Source organism: Malus sylvestris, chromosome 7 (genome assembly GCF_916048215.2).
Source record: "Malus sylvestris chromosome 7, drMalSylv7.2, whole genome shotgun sequence".
NCBI classification, from domain to species: domain Eukaryota; kingdom Viridiplantae; phylum Streptophyta; class Magnoliopsida; order Rosales; family Rosaceae; genus Malus; species Malus sylvestris.
In genome coordinates this window covers 6,409,396-6,432,392 of record NC_062266.1, presented here as the reverse complement: position 1 = coordinate 6,432,392, position 22,997 = coordinate 6,409,396, and the positions used below count along the sequence as shown (strand labels likewise).

Here is a 22,997-nt window from a genome sequence, read left to right as displayed (position 1 = left end):
AGATTTGTGGACATTGCGCCTAGAAGCAATTGCCTCGTTGACGAACAGGTCGTGACATTGCTTAGCCAGAGACACAAGAAGATAGCAACAACCATCACTTACAACAGCCTCTTTAAAAATACTTTTGCTCACTTCTAACTCAGACTTGACGGAGAAATATTTTCTACATTCATCCAAAGTCGGCGAATTTGAAGACTCGGCAGTTGGGACTGCAAAAATAACCCCAAATGGACTCGCAAAGATCAAAATCACCAGAAGATAATTAATACTCATCCTATAATACTTGGAGCACCAATTGCATTTAACTAATTTCTTGGATTGAGTTTTGCGAGCTAGTTTATTTATACGCCAAAACTCTTATGAACTTCGTAATTAACTACGCGGGAGATTCAATCACTTTCAATATTATAGGTGAGAATTTGAAAAAACAGTTTCGTATTTAATACATTCGAAACCAGCGATCGTTCAAGAAAAAAAAAAACGAAAAGATAATGTATCATTAATACTATAAAATTTGTAAGAAGTATGGTCAAACAAATCGTTGTAGGGATCTATATGTATCATTAGCACACTAGTACCTTATCATTTTTTTAACATACAATATTATCTTATCATTTTTTTAACATACAATATTATCTACATTAAGGGAGTGGGAGAGCGGGCTAAGTCTCACAATGGACTAAAAATAATGTGGTTCAAATTCACCTTCAGCGATAATCGAACGTAAGACCTCTCGCAATGAGCTAGCAAGTAGCAGTACTGTGGTTCAAATACCACTAGATCATAGCACTAAGTGGCAATACCTTATCATTTTTTTCATACATACAATAGTACATCAAAGAGTGAGAGAGTGTGTTAAGCCTCATAATGGGATAGCTATAATAATTTAGTTCAAAAGAAAAAGTATCTAAAAATATCAAATTTAGATATTTGTATCCTAATATATTACATTTTGTCTTTAGCGAGAATCAAATTTAATATAAGAGGTATCCTACCACAGTAAACCATAATATTATAGTACTAATTGGCTCTATGTATTTTTATTTTTGGTTTACAATTTTTTGAACACAAGGTATCCCATAACACATTAATAATAGTATAGAATAGATAGATACGATATAGGAAGGATATACTAAACTCATTAAGTTGAACTGAAACATTCCCTTGATAATCTCCAATTAATGCGTGCTATTTTTTTTTTATTTGAACAAATGATATTTTCTACACTAAAGGGAGGTGGGCATAGCCTCATAATGGACTAGCAATAATTTGGTTCAAATTCACTTTTGGCAAGAATTAAACCTAAAACCTCTTACTTACAAATAAAGAGGAATACCACTATATCATAATACTAAGTGGCTAATGCGTGCTATTATACAGTAAGGCGGAAAATCTAAGTGCTATTGTTTTTTTTTTGAGTACTTTGATATTTTTACACTAAGGGGAGGGGGAGTTTAGCTAAACAACACTATGGGCAACCTAATTTGGTATCGAACTCGTCATTCACGAGTTTAGCTAAACCACACTATGGACAACCTAATTTGATATTTATCCACCACCATCCTTCCGCAGGACATTGATCACTTGGACGTCTTCTTGTTCCTGCGTCTCCAACATTCTATTTCGAACCACCGGGTTTAGCAGTTTGATCAACGACATCATCTACATCGATAGTCCTGACCTTGAATCGCTGAAGCCTCATTCCGGATTCTCTTCTTTTGAAATCACGCGGCGAACCAATACTTAGACTCCGTTGCATTGTCCGATGTGCTTTGGTTTGATCCGATTTCATTTGAGCTAATACCACACCCAATTTCTTAGGCACCTCAATAGTTAATTTATCCTGAACCCCGGGAAATATTCTATTGAATAGTTCAAATCTTCGAAAATAAAGTTCTCTAAAGAATTCCACCAGAGCTAGCAACCTTGGGTCAACTGATTTGCCACTTTTTGACTGAAATCTGTTGTAAGTGTCAACTACGTCACTAACATTTCTCAGGAGTAGGCCACTCTCTAGCAGTGACATATCGTTCTTGGTGCCGAAAAATGAAGTGCTTGCACTTGATGGCTCGTTACATGTGGCAATATCGTCTACTTGTGGATATCCTTCTGGCTTCTCCATGGAACAACCGATAAATTGATATTGCTAGATACAAAGAGGGGAGATTGAGCTGTTGTGTTTAATGGTTGGCTAGCTGAACTTTTAATTTGAATAGCAAATTGATCGATCTAAATGTGTTTGAAAGCGTTTAGGTTTTGGATAATGTTGATGCGCGTTCGTGCACATATATATAGGTGTTGAGAATCTGTAGTTGACTAAGTTCAAGATTTCTAATTAAGCCATGACTTTGTCATGCCAATTAACTAATTAATTAAGCTACCGCGTAGTTGATTAATTCATTATAGATAATTTTTGGATGGGAAGACACACAATGTATGAAAGTCAAATCATGGCTGCACATTTAGGTTTGATCAAAACTATCAACCAGTCAACTTCTTGATCATGGGGCCCAAGAAGGGCTATCTTAGGAGAGATTTTTCAGTGTGACGGGTACACGGGGTGATACACCACGTATTATTATACAAATTGTGGGATATGTGTGCTAAAAAATTAATAACTTAAAATATAAAATTTCACACCACTCCTATAGAAACATGTAGTATACCATTCTCAAAAAAGTGAGTCGCTTGAAAAAGAGAAGCCATCGTTGTTGGTGTGATAGCTTTCTTTGGTCCCACGTCTTGGTGTGTTTGAGGAAACTGCTAAGAACTTTGTTTAAGTTAGATTTGGACCAAATTGTTAGAGGAGCGTAGTTTTGTTGTGGTGGAATTTAATCAAAAGAAAAATGCAGCCTTTGTTTTGGTAAGAACAAAAACCTCAATTACAAAGTCAAAATTGACTTAGCACATCAACATTTAACTGAATAAATTCAAAAAGTTCTCTAAATTATTTTGCATCCATAGTCACTACATTTGATTAATCTCTTAGATTGCCACAGCACCTTGGTCAAAATTCCTCTAGGCACTACACGTGATTTTTCTTCCACCTTTGGAGCCAATGTCTATGCGGTTGGACTAGATTTTGCACTATTCGACTTTGTGTACTAAGCCGTTGGATGTTTGTTAAGATATTAAAATAAATTTCAGTTAGTATTGATAGATGAATGGGATGCAAACCATATCCCTAATCTGAAAGCAAAACAACAGTGTCCATCTCAAATTGGTGGATAAATTCATGCGCAGCCATATTATCCCATTATGGGTAACACCATCTTGAAATTGGAAAATGTCAAGATAATTTGCTTGCATATTGGATTAAATTTTAAAAGGCCTACGTGAGATGGAAAAATATTGCGAAAATGTGTAGTCCACGGGATTATATCAGGCCCAATGGAGAAAATTTTGGACGTCCATGGGATAATTTGCAAGCCATTAGCACGTCTCCATTTTGGGATTGACACTTATCCTTGCAGCGAGTTAGACATTTTCCAATCAGACTCATCGGGCTGTCAAGTTTTGGCCAATTGATAGATCGGTGATGCAATCTCTTGGGTTTATTCTGGATATAATATTCCAAGGAAAAAATATTTTGGGCGAATTTATTACTCACGGCATGGACTTTACAAAGCGTGTTAGCATTATAAATACAGAAGCATTGACTACAGAGGGAGGACGTTCATCCCAACACATAAATCAACTCTCCATGCGAATCCTCTCATTATTGGAATCAAATTTGTGCACGGCCATAAATGATGGAGATGCCCATACTTGTTAATTCCTTACTAGATTAAGTTCTTGAATCTTGCGGAACAAGCACGATCTATCTTAGTGATCGACAGACTTTACCCACTGATTCTGGAACAGGGTGATGGTGGCATCACTGAACCGTTTAGTCAGCTAACCATTAAACTAACAATTTATAAGTAATAACAAATAACAACAAAGCATTTTATTGAAGACATAGATAACATATATTGATTCTTTGTACGTAAAAAGGAAAACATTGGCTTTCTCGTATACTCTGAAGTCTACGTAAGTTTCGGAAATATACAATATATAAAGAGAGAATCTAAAAAAAGTAGTGATTTTACTTGAACTCCATGTTACGAGAATAAAAGAGTAAGACTACAAGAGTAGTTCAACAATGTCCAAATTTTATATGAGTTAAGTAGGTCAATGAGAATTCCTATTCGATCCATTTCTTTTCTTCTTCAATCGGACGGAAGGAAAGATGAGGCATTTGCTCTATTTGCTTCTTCCTCTTCCCGAGTACAATCAGCTACACCCGCCCTTGCACCTCATCAACTGGTTATCTTTTTTCCATTGACTTAGCTAGTTTAGTAGCAGGTTTTTTCGTACATTTTCTAGGATCAGAAGGAACCGCTAGAATTAGTGCTCGCGGGGGGGGGGGGGGGGGAGCTGCTCTTGCTTTTGTTCTCTTTGCTCTTTAGAAAAGGGTTTCTGTGAACAAGGAAGAAGGCACGTCTTTCTAGCTCCTTCATCTGCTAATTATGTAACTTGACTCCCCTAATCCTTCAGTTTTTTCACCTTTGTTTGATTTCCACTTCACATCCAATGTACTTTTATTTGTATTCAATAATACAATATCGATTTTTTTTTTCAAACAAGAAAATAAGAAATAAATTGAAAAGAAAAGCATGAGAAGGTTCCTTAGGCTTTCTTCGCCAATTAAGTAACAAAATATAGAAGAGCAGGAGGCATGGCAAGGATCATGCACAATTAAGACCCAAAACCCTCTTATATTCCTGCATGCAACCAAATTTGGTTTATATTATTCATTCTTTCTATTATTTAAATTTTCATTAGTTGAACAATTTTTTCCACATTTGTCCATATATAATGGCCGCTAATGGCAGTAATCATGCATGTGTGCGTTTGGCTCATTTGAATGTCAGTTCGTGAAGACATTTTTTATTTTTTTTACGTGGAAAATCTGCGGGGCAGACGATTCCTAATTGATATCAACATCATGTCGTTTAGTAAATCCTGCCAACTATATATGCTTCCCTCCACCAGTCCTCTACTCCGACCTGCAACTCAAATCAACCATCCAACAAAGACTAATTAAGAGATGGCGACGTTGGTAGTGCCCAAGTCGCCGATTTCAGTCATCTTCTTCATTCACAAAGCTATATGCAATGAGCTTGGTGTGCTTCACCAATTGGCAATGGGCTATGCCATGGGCACACATGCAGATGTTGGGGCATTTTTGGAGCGGTGCAACTTTCTCAAATCGATTTATGAAAACTACTTATATGTCAAAGACGAGGTATGTACAAATGTTAGCACTAAACATGTATATATTGTATGTACATTAGTAGCGGAACTTGGGTGGGAAGTGTCTCTGCAGTGAGGCATGCTGAGTGACAAGTACTATCAAGTTAAAACATTTCATTTGTCACAAACATTAATTAAATAGAAAAATTAACCGAACAAAACTTGTCAATAAAGATGGAAAATTAACCCATTGGGTTGCTAATGGGTACCCATTAAGATCCATTTGTTTGATTTTACCTTACACCATTATCACCATTACCAATCTCACATCTATATTATGGTGATATCAAATTAAAACGGGTTTTAACTAGTACCCATTAACAATCAAATAGGTTGGTTAGGGGTAAAAAATTATTACTAATATTAGGATTGGGTCAATCAACATTTTTTTGCTTTTAATGAGAGCATTGAGAGTTCAATGATGAAATTTTTTAAGTGGTATTGACTTTTTTTTTTTCTGGATACAATGATATATTTACATTCAAGGTGGGAGATTTAGGTTAAGTCGGATGGGTCAGCCATAATGATTTGGTAGCGGACTCATCATTTATGAGAGTTGAACTTAAGACCTCCCAGTTGAAGAAAATTAAGGTTTCATCATAAAAAAACCAATGGCAATATTAGGAGTAATCCAAGTACTTATCTATACTTGCGAAATCTTTTCTTTGGAACACTTTGGATGCGGTCCCTAACTACCAATGTTCTTTGATTGAAACCTTTGTGATTTTTAGTTTTTGATCGAAGTCCCTGACATTAATGTAATAATGTATTTCTATGTAGGTTATTATATTTTTAAATTAAAAATGAAATTTGTAGTTATTTATATTAATGAGATTTTAAATAAAACCCATAATTATGGGATTAAAAATATTAAAGATGAATTATACTTTCCAATATATTGTGTGTATATATATGGGTATGTTCATCAAAACTAACCAAAAAATTATTGTACCAAAACATGGGTACATTTTTCAAAAAGCACAAAAAAAGAAGAAGATATTAGGCTTAATAACATTATTAAATTTCTTCTATTAAACTTGACATGGATACATTCTCGAATCAATGAAATATAATGTACCCATATAAGTTTAAAAATGGATTAGATAAAATATTGAATGAAATTTTGTATAAAAATGGGTACATTTTATATTAAAAAGGGTACATTTTTAACAATTGGTATATTTAAGAATGGATACATATAAGATTAAAACAATTTCAATTTTTTATAAAAATTTTATGGGTACAAACTTATTCTAATTTTATTTTTTATTTTTGGAAAATGTTTGAATTGAAAATTAATTAGGAGTTTAATAAGGGTGTGAGTATTGAAACTCTAAATCAATTACTAATTTTTTATATAAAAATTATGTAACTTACATGTAATTCATTAATATATTAATGCTAGGGACTTTGATCAAAATTTAAAAACTAATAAGGTCTTAATCAATGAACATTAGAAACTAGAGACCGGATATTAATTTTTCCCTTTTCTTTTCATGACATGAGATTCATACTTTCAAAACCAGGTACCAGTTGAGAGGAAAAATAGTAAGCGGAGGGTAAGACGCAAGTGATATTGGCCTTAGTTTGGGAGGAATTTCATTTTTTATTGACCTTAGTTGAAATTTCATTCAAGGGTTAGAAAATGAAATGTCTACCAATCTATGTCAAAATAAGAAATTATTTATTGATCCGAATTAAATTTATTATAAATTTTGGAATTCTAGGCAATATTTGCAGCTGTTTATACACGGGAGAAAAATATGGCACCCACCTACTTACTTCAACACATTGGTGAAAGGACTGCTTTTGATTACCTGTTTAAGCTGCTAATTTCTAGCACACAAAATGGGGAAAGTTTCCCAACGGAGATGGTGTTCTTTACAGCAGCCTTACAAACATTTGTTGCTCAGTGCATGGCCAAGGAAGAGGACCAGGTATTAGTTTTTTGTTTGCTTTTATTTTAAAATTAATTTATTTATTATATTTTGTAATTCCTGTGTTTAATAATTATTGTTGGAGGGGTTGTTGTGAGGCCAGTCACATAAATACGCAATGATGACCCATGCACTTACCGTTTGGTACGTGGGATGGGACGGGACGGAACGGGACGAGCCGTTCCGTCCCACGTTTGGTGCGCCTAAAAACTGTGGAACGGGTTGTTCCATGGGACGAAATTTGACTGATTTTTCGTTCCACCTTTTCCCCTTGGAACGACCCGTTCCACATCCGTGGAACACAAATTTATAACATTTTATGACAAAATTTCTCCTTATCTTTTTCAATATTTACATCATCCGTTCCGTCCCGTCCCGTCCCGTTTCGTCCCATCTGCATACCAAACGGTACCTATGAAATATGCAACTATAATTTTTTTTTAATTTAATATTATTAAGTGAAGGAGGGAAGATTATAAATTTTTATATACGAGAAGTCCTATATGCAAATGACTGAGAAGTCATATAATTTATATATATGAAGTCAATGATATGCGTTTTCTTTTTTTAATTTCAATTTTTTGGCTTTTTTTATTACCACTCCACATAATGTTGAATACACCTCACATTAAAATTTAATATTAAATGATTTATATACTCTATTATGCAATGACACTTTCAACCTTATAAGGTTAAAATTTTTAAAAAAAATACTAAATACACTCCAAATCACTTTTAACATGTATATCACAAGATTATTTATCTTCTCCAACTCTCTAAACCACTCCCACTATCCATTGTAGAACAAAACCCTAACCGATGAAACTACAAACACATTGATTGAGAAAAATTATTTTTGACAAACGGAACATGAAATTGATGTTTCGGAAGCTTCACCTTGTTCAAAATGTACTGTCACAGGTGGATGAAGGTTAAACTTCATTGGTGTTAGATTATAGTCATCCCCTTCTTTCGCAAAGAAGATAATGGTGATGCTGTTTCACAAAAGCCATGTTCTAAAAATAATTTACTGATAAGATAATACTAAATTGCATTTGTGCCTTCAAGAGACAATTTTTGCATTTACAAAATGGTGTTTGAGTATGATATGTGATGCATAAAATATCATTTAGTGTGCATCTCAGCCCAAGGCCAATACTTTATACTGCCGAATTTAACTACCAAATGGACATAGAGAACCTAAGCTCCTCACATCATCATCTTATTTCCTAAATTATCATTTTTGAGATACACCCCCTCGCAAATCAATGTTACCATCTATGCTCTTAACCCTCTCTATCGTGTCGAAACTTCTGTCCTTTCACTTTTGTAAGGTTCCCCAAGCAGCTTATACTTTCCTCTATTTGAATCCTCTGTAGCAATAAGAAAGTACTTTTATGACATGAATGATTTTGAACGGTACATAGCACAAACAAAAAAATAAATAAATAAATAAAAGAACGAAATCATTGTGAAGAGTGTGAGGTGTATGAAGAAAAGTGGGGTGAATGGAGAAAATGTAAGGTTTATGTTGAGTGTGGAGTGTGAGGGTGTTTATGGAAAAGTATGTAGGGTGTATAAAGACAAATTTTAATTGAAAAAGTAAATGTGGGATTTATTAAGAATGTGAGGTGTATTCAACAATGTGTAAGGTGTTAATATAATAAGCCTATTTTATTTTCAAAGGAAGTTAGGTATATCACATTGAGTTCCAATTAACAATTGCATGTCAATTAGCACGCGATTTTTCAAGAAAATAAATTGTAATGTCTGACGATGATATGCATGTACTTTGTAATAAGTGGACTATATATATTCGCTACAAACATAATATGAATCAGACAACGTGTCTGCTATACTAAACAATTACAAAAATGAATCGGATGACAGCTTCCCTTAGATTTGTGCATCTTCTTGGATAGTGATTGATCCGAAAGAACGAGTATAAACCAACATGTATGTAAATGAAAAATTATTTGTCAAATCGGTTTTCAAATTAGATGACTAACCGGTTTTCTATTTAATTGATTTTTTGTGTAGATGATTTGTAAAGAGAACCTAATTATTGATAAGTTTATTTAGCCACACTGTTAGGTTGACCGAAAGAGTAGTTGGTGTGGGATTAAGTTATACAGGAGTAGGAGAATCGTACTCCTATACAGAATCGGTGACACTGACAATTAGATAGGGTTTTGGCTGTCCCAACTAAAGTCGATTACTATACGTCATTCCTTCGGACCTGTCCCTAAGAACATGTTGTTATGATCCCACATCGACTACGGTGTAGGGATTTTTAAGTCCTTGGGGTTCTCCCACCTATTGGACTAGTCTTTTGGGTTGGGCCTTAGTTCTTGACCCTGCGGAGGGGGCGAACTGGAAAAGGCTACCTTAACAGGACGACCAAAGAATGCGCCACCGTTAAGAGTGAAAGCCACCAGAGTAAGGACCGCCGTGGGTGTCGACTTCCAAAGGGTGGTGTAATGATCCCACATCGACTACACTTATGGGGATGTAGGGTTCTTAAGTCCTTGGGATCCTCCCATCTATTGGACTAATCTTTTGGGTTGGGCTCTTCCTTGAGCTTGAGTACCTAACACATGCGTACACATCTGGGCAATGCACATATACGCATGCAGCATTGTGATTGACTGTGAATAAAGTATTTCTTTACAGGACAAGTTTCTCTCAAAAATACCAATTTGAAATTGAATTAACTATTTTACATTGGTTTTTACCTTAGTTGTTTAATAGCATTTTACCTTTGCGTCCTGGTTCTCGAGTTCATGCTCAATCTCCCTAACAAGTACTTGCATGTAATTCTGCTGCTTTGGATGTTTTGATGTATTCATTTCATCTTCCATGAAAATGAAATATAGCTGAGCGAACCCTTTTCTGCAAGAGAGTTTTGGTCCATAGTTTTTGAAAATCCTCTCATTACACTAATCATTTTCGACTGATTAATGTGTACCATACGTTTGCGTATATGTCTATGTATATATGCATAAATCTATGGCCTTTTTCTTCAATATCCTGGATTGAAATGAAAATTGTTTTAACTTCTTTCGGTGTTTTTAATGCATCAGGTCTTCCCTTTGCTTGCTCAGTTCTCACATGAAGAACAAGCAGCTTTAGTCTGGAAGATTTTGTGCAGCATCCCTACTAATATAGTTTCAAAGTTCCTTCCCTGGTTGTCGTCCTCTATTTCGCCTGATGAATATCACGATCTGCAAAAGTATTTGAGGAATATAGTTCGAGAGGATAATCTTGTTGAACAAGTTATTTTCGGCTGGATGGAAGGGAAAGATTATTGTGCTAGCATGATATCAAATCAGACAGACGAAACAGACTTTGCATCTGAGTTCTCTGGCGAACATCCAATAGATACTGTAATTCTTTGGCACAATGCTATTAAACGAGAGTTGCATGCGATACTCGAGGAGGCCAAGAAGAATAGTATTTCTGGTGCTGTTACTTATGATCTATTGGCTTTCCATAAGAAGCTACAATTTATTGCCGAAATTTGTATCTTCCACAGGTCCTCTTGAGCATTAACAAGTGTTAAATTATTTAATTAATCATCAAATATTTCTTAGTGCTGTTGCTCAATTGTTTTAATTTTCTGTATTTTTTTTTATTTTTTATTTTTGTATCTCTTCTTTCATTTGAAGTTCTAGTGCTTTTCTTCTGCAGTGTTGCTGAGACAAAAGTCATGTATCCCGCAGTATATGGAGAAACCTTATCTTTTCAGCAGCGCACAAAAGAAGAAAGTTTATGCAAAGAGTTTATGTGTTTGATTGAAAGTATACAGAAGGCAGGAACAATGCCTTCTATTACAGAATTTAATTCAACGATAGCCTCACATGCTGATCGAATAATAGAAACTTTAAAGGGGCATTTCGACAATGAGGAAGTTCAGGTGAGCTCCACTCTTTTAATTATAAATTAGTTTCTTGTGAGATATATTCCGTAGCTTTCGGAAAGTTATGCAGCATTTTACTGTCTTGGAACCATCATCTAAGCTCTCTGTCTGTCTAGGTCCTTCCACTTGTGCGAAAGCACTTAAGCGTCAAAAGACAACGGGAACTTTTGCATCAAAGCTTGTGTGTGATGCCCTTGAAATTAATTGAGCGTGCGTTGCCATGGATGGTAAACTCATTGACTGCAAATGAAGCCAACAACTTTGTTAAAAACATGCAGCTGGCAGGTCCATTTCTGTCCTCTTTTATGGCTTTGTGTTGACATAAATACTGTTCTCGTAATCTATATTTTGTTTATCTAATTTTACGTTTTTGAAAATTTATTGTTTGATACAGCTCCAGCATCAGATATTGCTCTGGTCGAGATCTTTTGTGGTTGGGCTAGCAAGCCTCTCAATGACAGCTCCTGCTCGAGTGCAAGTGGGCGCTGTCCTGTCAAAAGGTTTGTTAGTAGTGATGAGAAAATTGGTCAATTATCACGTGCTTGGTGTGCTTCAACATTCTCAAGCAGAGACATCTACTCCTCTCCACATCAAGAGAGCAATGCTTCTCACCCTTCACAACCAATTGATGTTGTTTTTAAAGTTCATAAGGCCATACGCCGTGACTTGGAATATCTTGACAATGAATCGGAAAAAGTCAGCACTTGTGATGAGATATTTCTTCAGCAGTTCAGTGGATTTTTCTGTTTCTTATGGGACTTATCCAGAGCTCATAGTAATGCTGAGGACAATATAGTGTATCCGGCACTGGAATCCCGAGATGCACTTCACAATGTGAGTCACTCATTCACACTGGATCATGAGCAAGAACAACTGGCATTTGAAAATATTTCTGGTCTTCTTTTTGAGCTTTCACACCTTCACGGAAGTGTGATAGCTTTTTCTGGTACTTGTGGGGGTGAGTCAAGCGAATGCTTGAGAAAGTACCATGAATTAGCTATCAGGCTTCGTGTATCGCTCAAGTCACTAAGAATTATGGTAGACCAGCACATGACAAGGGAAGAGATTGAATTGTGGCCACTATTTGGATTGCACTTCTCTGTGGAGGATCAAAATAAAATGGTTGGTTTCATACTGGGGACTACAGGTGCTGACGTGCTACAAACTATGTTACCCTGGGTAACTTCAGCACTTACCGAGGCTGAACAGAGTGAAATGATGAATACCTTTAATCAGGTGACCAAAAATACAATGTTCAATGAATGGCTAAATGAAAGCTCTAACGGAAATTCATTCTCAAGTTCACAGACTGGGAGGCTTGAAACTCGCATTTCTCCAAAAGGTTTGTGCTATCTTGAAAGGCTGCATAGATACAAATATCTTATATTGATCTTGTTCTACTTTTCATGTTTCTGTATTTTATGTTAAGTTTGATTGTTATGTTTGAAGGAAGCGTGCGGCAAATTGATCGTGCCTTCAACTCTCATAAGAAGCATAACTTGAAGAATCTAATGTCTAGGTTAGTCTGATGGCAAATATCTACTTTTAGATTTCTTCATGTTCGTGGTCATATTTCTTACATTACAAGCTATTCGGTTTCTATCTCAGTTACTGGATGGCTGCACAGCAGAGTTTTCCCCGAGCTTCAGCAGTAAATAATTGTGAGGGTGAAGATTTAGTGGGACGGTCACCAACATTTCAAGATTCCAAAAAAGGAGTATATGGGTGTAAGCATTACAAAAGAAACTGCAAACTCCATGCCACTTGCTGCAACAAGCTGTTTACATGTAGATATTGCCATGATATTGGCAGTGACCACAAAATGGATTGGTAATTTCTCGATGGTGTAGCTTCTTCTCAAGTTGAGAAATTCTATATATATAGGTAGCTGATGTTCTAGTCTTCTACCGCAGGAAACAAACATCGGAAATGATGTGTATGCGCTGCCTCAATATTCAGCCAGTCGGGCCAATATGCTCCACGCCTTCTTGCAACGGACTCTCAATGGCAAAATATTATTGTAATTCATGCAAACTTTTTGATGATGGCAGGTAACTAAGTTCTCATACAAAATCTGCAGTTGTGAGTTATCAACTTTTCGTATCAGTACACAAGAACTATCTGGGTGAATTACATATGTAACTGTTACTTTTTGTTGCTCAGGAATGTTTATCATTGTCCATTTTGCAATTTATGCCGTGTTGGGAAGGGCCTTGGCATCGACTATTTTCACTGCATGAAGTGCAATTGTTGCTTGAGCATAAGTATAGTGAACCACAAGTGCCGGGAGAAATGCCTCGAAGCTAACTGCCCCATCTGCAATGACTTCTTGTTCACATCAACCTCAAGCATCAGAGCTTTACCATGTGGCCATTTGATGCATGTAGTTTGCTTGGAGGTCTTTATTTATCTCACATGATGATTTTGATACATAATTATGCTACCTTCCTTTTGTTTTCGATAACCCTTATATGAAGAGTTATGAGAAGTCATTGCACTAAATCTCACTCTTTTATTCCGACCAGGCTTTCTCTCGTAGTCATTACAGTACATGTCCCATCTGCTGCAAATCTTCTGGAAATATGATGGTAAGAGAAATTGAGAAATCATAGGCTTAAGTAACATGTTCAGTGCCTGATTCATTTTCTTTCATTCTTCCTGCTTTCTCTACTGTGTTTGCGATTAAAAATGTGGACTAACATATGTGCAGAGGGCATCAACTCAGTCTTCCATTCTGGTTGGTGGTGATGAATCCATGGAATTTTCCGAATGTCATGAAAGAACCCAAATGAAGACTTCACGGACTAAGAAAAAACTTGAAGGAATATTTTCCAGCCACGCAAGTTTTTTGGTAATGCTATATTTCCCGAGTCTAATTATGCTTTCTTCCGAAGTACATAATCTAATACGAGCTAATTTCTTTCTTTCGCCTGCAGGTAAATACGTTATATCATTCTGTGCCATGGTTTGAACCCCATACCAGCAAGCATTCTCGACTTCTGCACCGATTGAGGAAGGGGTTGGAGAATGCGGTTGCAGGACAAAATGGCAAGGAGAGGTTCCTGATGTGTTTTCTGGTTCTGTGCATTCTGGTGCTCTTTTGTGGCTTAAGCAGTGTTGTAATTTTACTTTGGTTCAAGGCATTGGGGAGCAACAAGTACAGTTACCTGTGACAGATCCTGCTTTCTGTTTCCATTAGGCAAATATTGCATAAGTGTTTGGGAGGCAAATTGCTGTAATATGTGTGTAAATTGCAGAGTTTGTAATAAGGCATGTTATTAGGCATGTCATGCAGAATATATTTTTCCATGAAAAGACTTCCTTCTTCAACTTGCCAAATCATAATTTTGTTCCATGTAATTTGGGTCAATTTATTGTTTATTGAAGGACAATTGTTTAATTCCATCAAATATTTTCTTTTTGTAATAATGAGTGTGCGCTCTGTTACTATGTATTATGTGTGAACGTGCACCCATATATGTGAGAATGTGTTGTTCTGCATTGAGAGTTGCGAAACTTTGTAACGGATTTGAAGGAGTTAGATCACTCCCCTATTGCCAATTGGTTTTACGCTGAAACCTTCGTTCATGGTATCACAGTCATGATTTTAAGTCTAACGACCACATGCGCTCTAGCGTCATCGTCATTCAAAGTGGGAGATGATTTCACCAAGTGGATCCGTTTGTTGGGTGGATGATTTTATTAATACATGAACTTAAATCACGTGAGAACTACGTCTAGTAATATTTCTCTCCACTTTAAGTGAAAGTTCTCAAGTTCAATTCAACATAAATTGAGGTTTGGCAATCTATACGCCCACAAAATTAAGGTAAACACGCCTCGAGAACTTATTACCCTTCGGCTTTCCTTCGCAGACTGGTCAGTTTCTCTTGAATGCAAGCAAAACTGGAAATTTTCCAACAAAATGAGTGTTGGATTGTCAAATCCAGAGATCCAGAGAGCAAGGACCATGTTGAAATATGCTTGTTGAATGAATGAGCCGTTAAAGGAAACAGAAACCAGAACAAGATGGAAGCACAAATGGTGGCAGCATTCGTGTACAATCTGTCTCCTCCAACAAATAATTTACAAAACCACCATTCACCACTAAGCTTCACTGTGACTATCTAACAATGGCAACCTACATGCTACTATCTGTACATACTGGGTCGAATGTGATCGTAGAACGAATAACCATCTGTTGGTGCCCCAACTGGCCTTCTTGGTAGGGCTCTCGTTAATGTTTCACCGGAGGTTATCCAGGGTGTCGGGTCTGGAACAGAGGGATAGCTGGGATAGGGAGGATTGGTAAATCTCGACGAGGGTAGACCCTTATCAAAGTAAGGATCAAGGTGTGGCAGCGGAGGAGAAACTCTTGACCCAGATTCTGCATAAAGCCCACTCGGAAATCTGTTTTCAGCTGGAAAATTTGATCTAGTATCGGCGTAAGGGCTACTGGGAAATAGATCAGCAGCATTAGCAGGAAAATTTGATCTAGTCTCAACATAAGGATTGATGGCGAACCGATCAGCAACACTAGTAGAAAAAGTTGGTCTGGGCTCAATGTATTGACTGGTGACGAATCGATCAGCAGCATTAGTTGAAAGGGTAGGTCTGGGCTCGATGTATTGACTGGTGACGAATCGATCAGCAGTGTTGGTAGAGAAGGTTGGTCTAGTCTCAACATAAGGGCTTGTGACAAAGAGATCAGGAGTTGCTGAATCCCTAATTTGAGGAAAATGCCTTGCAGACGGTAAGCTAGAACCAAAGTAGCTATTGTGAGTTGCAGCTTCTTCAACTGCAAAATCAGTTGGTAGTCTGAAAAGCCCAGCAAACCCAACAGGAGTCTCTACTCTGTCTACAGTTTTCGCAGCGGGAATAGGTGATTCTATGGACTTCTGTGGAGATGTACCATTTACTAGCGGCAATCTAGTCATCGTCTGTTGCAGTGATAGCCTTGCTTGTTTAAGTGCATCCAGCACACCACCTAACTTATCCTGCGAGTCATGAGGCACCAATGCATATAGGTCGTTTCTGCTCCCTGAAGCACTTCCTTTATTAAAACCATTGCCTGTATCAGAAGAAGAGGCATCTGATGTATGTTTGTGGGCCGATTGATGCAGAAGTAGGTCAGGGTGGGAGCCACGTGAAGTGTGCCGAGCATAATTTTCTGGGCTCTCTTGATTTTGCTTTCCATTTGCAGTAGGGAATGCAAATTCTTGAACCTGTGAGGAAGCAGCAGAGCTTCTATTCAGCTTATCCTGCAACCCTCCGGTATCTATATGTGAAGCTGGTAGAAAACCGTTTGATTGAATTTTGGCTGCTAACTTTGACTCTTGAACTTGGGCAGCAGCCACCCTGGCAGGAGATGGCGTTTGTACCTTTATCTCATCTCTTTCCTTGGTGATATCTGAATGGTTCCCAGGGTCGCATGAATCCTATATGACCAAAAACTCACCAAGTCAGTGGATAAAATTTCCAAACATGAGAAAGAAAAACTAAGAGACTTTATGTACTAAAACCCATTACCATCGTTAACAAATGCAACCAGTAAAGTGAATGACTGCTTAGAAACAAATGTTACTTGTGCCAAACAAAATATCACGGGGAGAAAATCACCATGCTATATGTTCATTCAAAACTGATTAATTAGTTTTGAAGCCTAGTTCGGTAAATTGATGTGTGTTTATGTTTTTTTTAATTTTTTTTTATAATCTTAAAAGGCCCACAGAAAGTCCTCGCTCAAATGAAAAATGCATCGAAGAAATGAGGCTAATGCTGCATCATCCATATTAATCCCCAATATACTGGGTAGAAAAGCGTTTCAAAGCCATGAAAGACGAATTAACATCTTAGGGATGTGGTGGCTCCTATAAGCCCAAATAATAAGACAATGCCAAGCTAACATGAAACTAGCACGTACCTTCCTCCAGCATTTTATTGTTTTTCAAAAGCAGTTGATAGTTTTGTTATGATATTTGGTTGGGAATTGAAAACTTTTGACAAAGAGTTTGGTGAGAGTAAAGAGAATTTTTTTGGACAGGGATCAATACAAATTCATAGATAATGTCATACAAGAGATCTTGATGACACTGTTGAAGATGAGAAAAGTAACCCTAAAGTCCAAAAAACCTGATGAATTACTTAGAGAAAATTGATGTGAAGTTGTCAAATATGTTGATAAATCGGGTTTGAAACTTTTAATTTGATGTTGCCAAGAGCTAATTTCTCTAGTAAATCAAATGAAAACTGATTTGAAGAAACTGTGGGTTGTGAGATTGATTAAGGAGAACGAAAGTAAATCTTCAAGAATAAATACAACTGTAGCTCCTACATATCTCTTCGAAAATTGAGGAAGAGAAAAGAAGGGAAATCTTTAATATGATTACTATTATTTACTTCTCGTTTTTTGGGGAAGGACACGAAGAACCAAACCAAATTTACCAAACGTAAGAAATCTCAATTACAGCAGAATACACAATGCCCAGAAGCCGAAAGGAACATTCAAGGTATGAGGTTGTAACTGGGAATTGAACTAATGGCAACATCATTGGTGGTGACTATTGGTAATGGCAGTGCTGACCAGTGATGGATGCAATTAGCAACAGTGAAGTGACGACTGTGCCATTGGTTGTATTTGCAATGGTAGGGATTATGTTAGTAGTGAGCCTAGTGACTAGTATTATGACAAAGGGATGATGACCCCATGATAATTTTGACCATGGTGACAATTGAATAAGTTGAGTTGTCAGCTTCAAGTAAATAAGTTCTTTGGAACCAAATGTTTGAACTTTTATGTGGTTTTTCACCAATCAAAGTAAGCCATGGCCTATGGACTACGAAACATACTTTCAGAAATTAACTAACACAAATACTCCAAAACTAAGCTATACACTATCAGACGTAATTCAAGAAACTAACTGATTAAAAATTAAGATGTTCTAGAAATAGTCTAACTAAACTTGCTGAGTTATGTTGCAGAACTTAAAATCGGTCAAGCATACCTAAAACAACGGAAAAGGAAAATTATACAATCATGGCAACAATTATGGTTTTGTAGCACACTATTATAGAGTGTGTAAATCCAAAGGGCATTTATTCCAAGGATTAAGACTTTATGTAGCACTATAGTGGTATGCTAACTTGAAGCAAAAGCATTGGTCTATGATATGAATAGATTCATATGAAACATACCGGTGTACTGGTGTTATTTTCTCTAAACTTCTCTTCCCATTCTCTTTGAGCCTTCTCCATCTCTTCATTTTGACAAATAAGTTGCGCCTGATGTTCTAGTGCTTCTTCCATATCTTTGTCTCTTCCATGCCCGCTGAAATCCAGGTCCCTATTTCTTTGATTTTCTATGGTCCCTGAGAGTGCATCATTCCCTTCTCGGAATTCAGAACTTTCTCTCACTTTCTCATGCCCACTGTACAGGCCATTTGAAAGCCCTTCTGAAGAAGCAGAAACACCATTTTGTTGAGAATCAAACTTGTCTGATCTGAAAAATACAATAAATCATTATATTTAAAACTATTGTATTATACAGAACTCCATAGTACATAAACCAAGAACTTTTCAGGAAACTCTGCTCTCTCTTTTTTCTTTTTCATTTTGTCTCTGGAGTTATATTGTTGGGAGAAGAACATAATTGATAGATTATGAACATTATGAGGTAAATAGCATGGATTATGCATCAGCGCATGTAGCATTTAATGCAATAGATATGAAAAACCAGTTTCAGTCTGCAATTATCTTTGTCAGCTAGAAAACTTTGGGAGGAAGAATGGATATTCCAACACTCCTCTATATAGGGTTAGGATCCGGGGACACACGCTTTGTAGGGCCCACTTCAAAATGTATTTCAACGATCCGAACCATCTATATTTTAGTACATCATTCATAGATCATCCTTGCAAAAAAAATAGACAAATCAAAAACCCTCAAAACATTCACTTGTAGTGAAGAAAATGGACAAAAATGGTTCTACAAAGAAACAACTAAATTTAATCCAACGATCATATGGTTTTGTATTTGGGTGATTTTTGGTAGACATGACCCTTGAGGTAAGAAAAGATAGATGGTTGGATCTTTGAAATGCATTGCGAAGTGGGCCCCACAAAAACATGTCGCAAAATGTGTGTCCCCAGATCCTACACATATAAGTGAGGCCATCAGTATATAAGTTAGGCTCATGATAATTTTGACCATGGTGACAGTTGAATAAGTTGAGTTGTCAGCTTCTGAGCACAAAAGGAGACGAAGAATGAGCGAGGCCAGTGAAGCAGTAGACATGCTTTTGCTTAGAACTGGAGCCATGGAACCCTAAACCAAACAGAAATAGTTGGGTTGGCTGGGAAGGCGATAATTCTGTTGTGCCAAACACCTCGTCTTTTCTCAAACTTCTTATCCATACTTTTCAGACCTTACAGAGAGAGAAAAGAGAGACGAGGACGAAGAAGGTGCACATGTGAAAGTACAATTTTACCCTGCATTTAATGGACATTTAACGGAAATCACTTTTGGACTAAATTTGCTAATGGACTACGCCACAGGGGTTTAAATCCAATTTTTTTACCACAAGGCTATCTTCCGAATACCTTATGACCACAAGGACCATTTATCTGATTAAGCCACACACACACACACACACACACGTTCTTTCTAATTTTTCCATAATAGGTTTCTTCAAATATGCATATACGTTTGAAGTTAATAACTTTCTTTACATCAATAATACTTAGTTTAAAAGCAAACATAATAACAATAACAATAATGTTATTAACCATAACAACAATAACACTTAGATATTAGAAAATTGGGCTACTGCGGTTAATAATTGATATCAGAAGTCTTAGGTCTTTGGTTAAAGACGTGTCTCTATAGTTAGATTTAGATTAGACTAGTATTTATACTGCATCTCAATGGATAAAATACTTTCAACTTCATTGAATCACCTTCAACTGGATTAGGAAAATTTATTAAAAAGGATGTAAACACTATATCAAATAGCGAAGCACCTAAACCAATACATACATATATCAAATCGGCAGGCCTATGAATATATATACTTTAATATGCACAGAAAACGAGTAAAGTAGTAAGCCAAACAAACCAACCTTGTTTCCTTGTGCTTTATCTGGCGGCAGGATTTTCCAAGGTGATGTCTTGGAGAACTAGAACCCATGGATGAAAAATTGCTACGTCTTCTTGTGGATAGATCTTTATACTTTTCCCGTGAACGTGGAGATTCAATGCGCCCTTTCCAAGACAAGCTTCTACCAGGTATTAGAGAAGAATCAGCATCAGAACCCGAAAGTTCCTCCTGTTCATTTCTTCTCGCCTTCGAAATTACAAAGCTTTCTTCTTCATTTGTCAAGTTATTACCCACTTTGGATTCCTGGTGTGTTTCCTGATCAGAACTGGAATCAAATTCCTCGGAAATGTCACTTCCTCCTTGGTTCTCCAAAATGGCAAGAACATCTGCTGTGGCTTTCTCAGCCATTTTTCTTTGAAGAGAAACAATCTTAAGTTGTTCCTCCATTTCTTCTACCTAAATTGTAAAAAAAAAAAAAACAAATATTGGTAAAACTAATGAAAGTGAGTGAGAGTTCTTTGAACAACAGGTCTGACATTAAAAAAATCCACAACATTCCCATATCCTGAAATATACCATTTTTTCCAGCTCATCAACTCTCTGTCTTGCACTTCTTGCAACGGACCTCTCGGACAGCAACCGTGCCCGAAGAAACTCAATAGTCATTGCAGTGGAATCCTCCATGACGGAATTACTCCTGATTTACATGGCAATAATTAGGGGTTGAAGCACTATTATGCCTCAAATAAAACAAAATATCACTCTTTCGAACAAACTATAAGAACGAAACACCAACCCTCTAAATGTTTTTGTGGGATATACTAATCTCTAAAGGAAAAAATAAAAAGTGAATGCTGCTAGTCATTCATAGTTGAATGGGATCATATATTTCATCTTTGAGAAGAATACAATAAGAAAAATACGCATCAGCATCAAATAATATGGGTGGACATTAATTTGATCTTGCAAATATTGAATATCACATCCATCATGCCAAGCATCAATACTAAGCTCTGCTAATTAAATTCCTAGAAAATGGAATGGCATGCTAAAATTTCGTAATCTCCTACATTTTCTCATCAACAAGTGTGCAGACAACTGATGAATAATGAAATTCATAGTCATACACAATTTAAACCTCAAAACCACAAAAACACCTGTTGATCTTCGCATTTGTAATTTCTGATTCACAGATTTTTTTCGGCTTCATTGAAATCGAAAAGGTAAAAAAAATGCGAAAAGAAACCGGCACAGTGAAGGAGAAAGCATAACACAGCCCCCGTGTGACAGAACAGTTCAAACATTGAGATCCTCCTGAAAACGAAGCAAAAACAAAGAAATGAGAGATACCCAGATGATCCTAACCTCTGATCTTGCGAGTCCTGATTAGAATTGTGCATTCTAGAGGAAGATCAAATGAAACCCCCAAACTTCAAAATGGAGCAGCTGCAACCATGACAGAGATTAAACATCAAAGAACTTGAATTGAAATTGAAGAGCATCCAGGTGAGAGATTGCGAAAAGTAAAGGGGAAAAGGGCAAAAGAGAGAGAACCAGGGTACAATTTGGCTTGCCTTAGAATGTAAGCTCCATGAATGATGAATCCACGGAGGGAATGAACAGAGGAAGCTTCTTTCTCACGACCATTTGAACGATGAGGGTGCAAAAGCAACAAGCCAATGATGCCTTTGGTCCATTTGGGCCACCGTGTCATTTTCGATTAATTTTCAATGGGGTTTCGTTACAAAAAATAAGAAGTAACGTAAGTGAGAGATTTCAATTCTTGTTAAAGTTGAATTTGAATCAATTTATTGCTAGTTTATTATGAGAATAAGATCATTCTCTCTCCCTTAATGTAGATAATATCGTTTGTAAAAAAAAATCATTAAAAATAGCTATTTAGTACTACGATCTAATTATATTTCTTTTTACTTGTAAGTGACAAATCTTTTAGCAGGGTGTCAACAAATTTTAACAGAGGAAGAATAAAGAGATCGTCTGGGTTAGGAAGGCAGATAAAGAGGGATTTTAGTAGGGGTAAAATTAAAATGATAATAGTAGGTTGGATTCTTATCAAAAACGAATTTGAATCACATTATAATGGTAAGTTTAGTCTATGACTTAATTCACTCTCTCACTTTTTAGTGTAAATAATATCGGTTGTTAATAAAAAAAATCATTAAAACTAAATTTAATAAATCTTTATTGATGAATTACTATCTCACTATGAGCAATACTAAAAAATCATTAAAACTAAAAAATCATTAAAACTAAATTTAATAAATCTTGTGGACATTTGATTCGACGGGAAATCAGCATAATTTTTTATATTCTTGAAGATTTCTACAATCTGGGAATTGGCATGCATTGTAAGTAATCTTAATATTTAGGTTGATCTTGCACATCCGAAGGATTCATCAACAGTGAATAAGAGGGGCAATTAAGTTTAGATAACATGTCATCCTCTACAAGCTAAGGTGCAAGTATTAGTTAATAAGGAGGACGTGAAAAGTGTGTACATTTCAGATGCTTTGCCTTTTTATTTGTTCCACCGATGGTTGTGGCTGTACTGTACATTGTGGTTGTAGTTTGTCATTTTGTTAATTTGTTGCTTTTATCTTATCAGACCAATTAACACAAAGAAAAAGAATATTGTAGACTTTATCGGCCTTTGTGGAAGAGTTTATCCGAACTAGGACGCCGATTCAATCTGGAATTTACGTATGCACTTACACCAACCATGCACATG

General features: G+C 36.4%; 3 protein-coding genes across 9 annotated transcripts; 1 reads left to right on the top strand and 2 right to left on the bottom strand.

Annotated features, from left to right (window-relative positions):
- Positions 1 to 1,277: 1,277 nt before the first annotated feature.
- On the bottom strand, positions 1,278 to 2,245 carry LOC126630366 (uncharacterized). Its single transcript, XM_050300480.1, has one exon. The coding sequence runs from the start codon at positions 2,120 to 2,122 to the stop codon at positions 1,619 to 1,621; it is 504 nt and encodes a 167-aa protein (XP_050156437.1). The 5' UTR covers positions 2,123 to 2,245; the 3' UTR covers positions 1,278 to 1,618.
- A 2,847-nt stretch (positions 2,246 to 5,092) lies between these two features.
- LOC126630357 (zinc finger protein BRUTUS-like) lies at positions 5,093 to 14,535 on the top strand. Of its 6 annotated transcripts, XM_050300449.1 has the most exons (13): positions 5,093 to 5,290; positions 7,026 to 7,235; positions 10,319 to 10,770; positions 10,926 to 11,151; positions 11,271 to 11,439; positions 11,549 to 12,496; positions 12,604 to 12,673; positions 12,763 to 12,984; positions 13,068 to 13,205; positions 13,318 to 13,552; positions 13,680 to 13,742; positions 13,865 to 14,005; positions 14,091 to 14,535. In XM_050300449.1, the coding sequence occupies exons 1-13, from the start codon at positions 5,093 to 5,095 to the stop codon at positions 14,325 to 14,327; spliced, it is 3,309 nt and encodes a 1,102-aa protein (XP_050156406.1). In that variant the 3' UTR covers positions 14,328 to 14,535. The 6 variants fall into 6 exon arrangements, with proteins under 6 accessions (XP_050156406.1, XP_050156410.1, XP_050156409.1 ...); XM_050300453.1 differs by lacking the exons at positions 5,093 to 5,290; positions 7,026 to 7,235 and adding an exon at positions 9,551 to 9,746; XM_050300452.1 differs by lacking the exons at positions 5,093 to 5,290; positions 7,026 to 7,235 and adding an exon at positions 9,551 to 9,885.
- Positions 14,536 to 15,125: 590 nt separating this feature from the next.
- On the bottom strand, positions 15,126 to 21,967 carry LOC126630360 (uncharacterized). 2 transcript variants are annotated; one of them, XM_050300472.1, is made up of 6 exons: positions 21,823 to 21,967; positions 21,614 to 21,694; positions 20,825 to 20,945; positions 20,271 to 20,704; positions 18,349 to 18,652; positions 15,126 to 16,592 (listed from the first exon to the last, which is right to left on the bottom strand). In XM_050300472.1, exons 2-6 carry the CDS (start codon positions 21,646 to 21,648, stop codon positions 15,306 to 15,308), a joined length of 2,181 nt encoding a protein of 726 aa, XP_050156429.1. In that variant the 5' UTR covers positions 21,649 to 21,694; positions 21,823 to 21,967; the 3' UTR covers positions 15,126 to 15,305. The 2 variants fall into 2 exon arrangements, with proteins under 2 accessions (XP_050156429.1, XP_050156430.1); XM_050300473.1 differs by having other exon boundaries at positions 21,803 to 21,921.
- Positions 21,968 to 22,997: the final 1,030 nt, after the last annotated feature.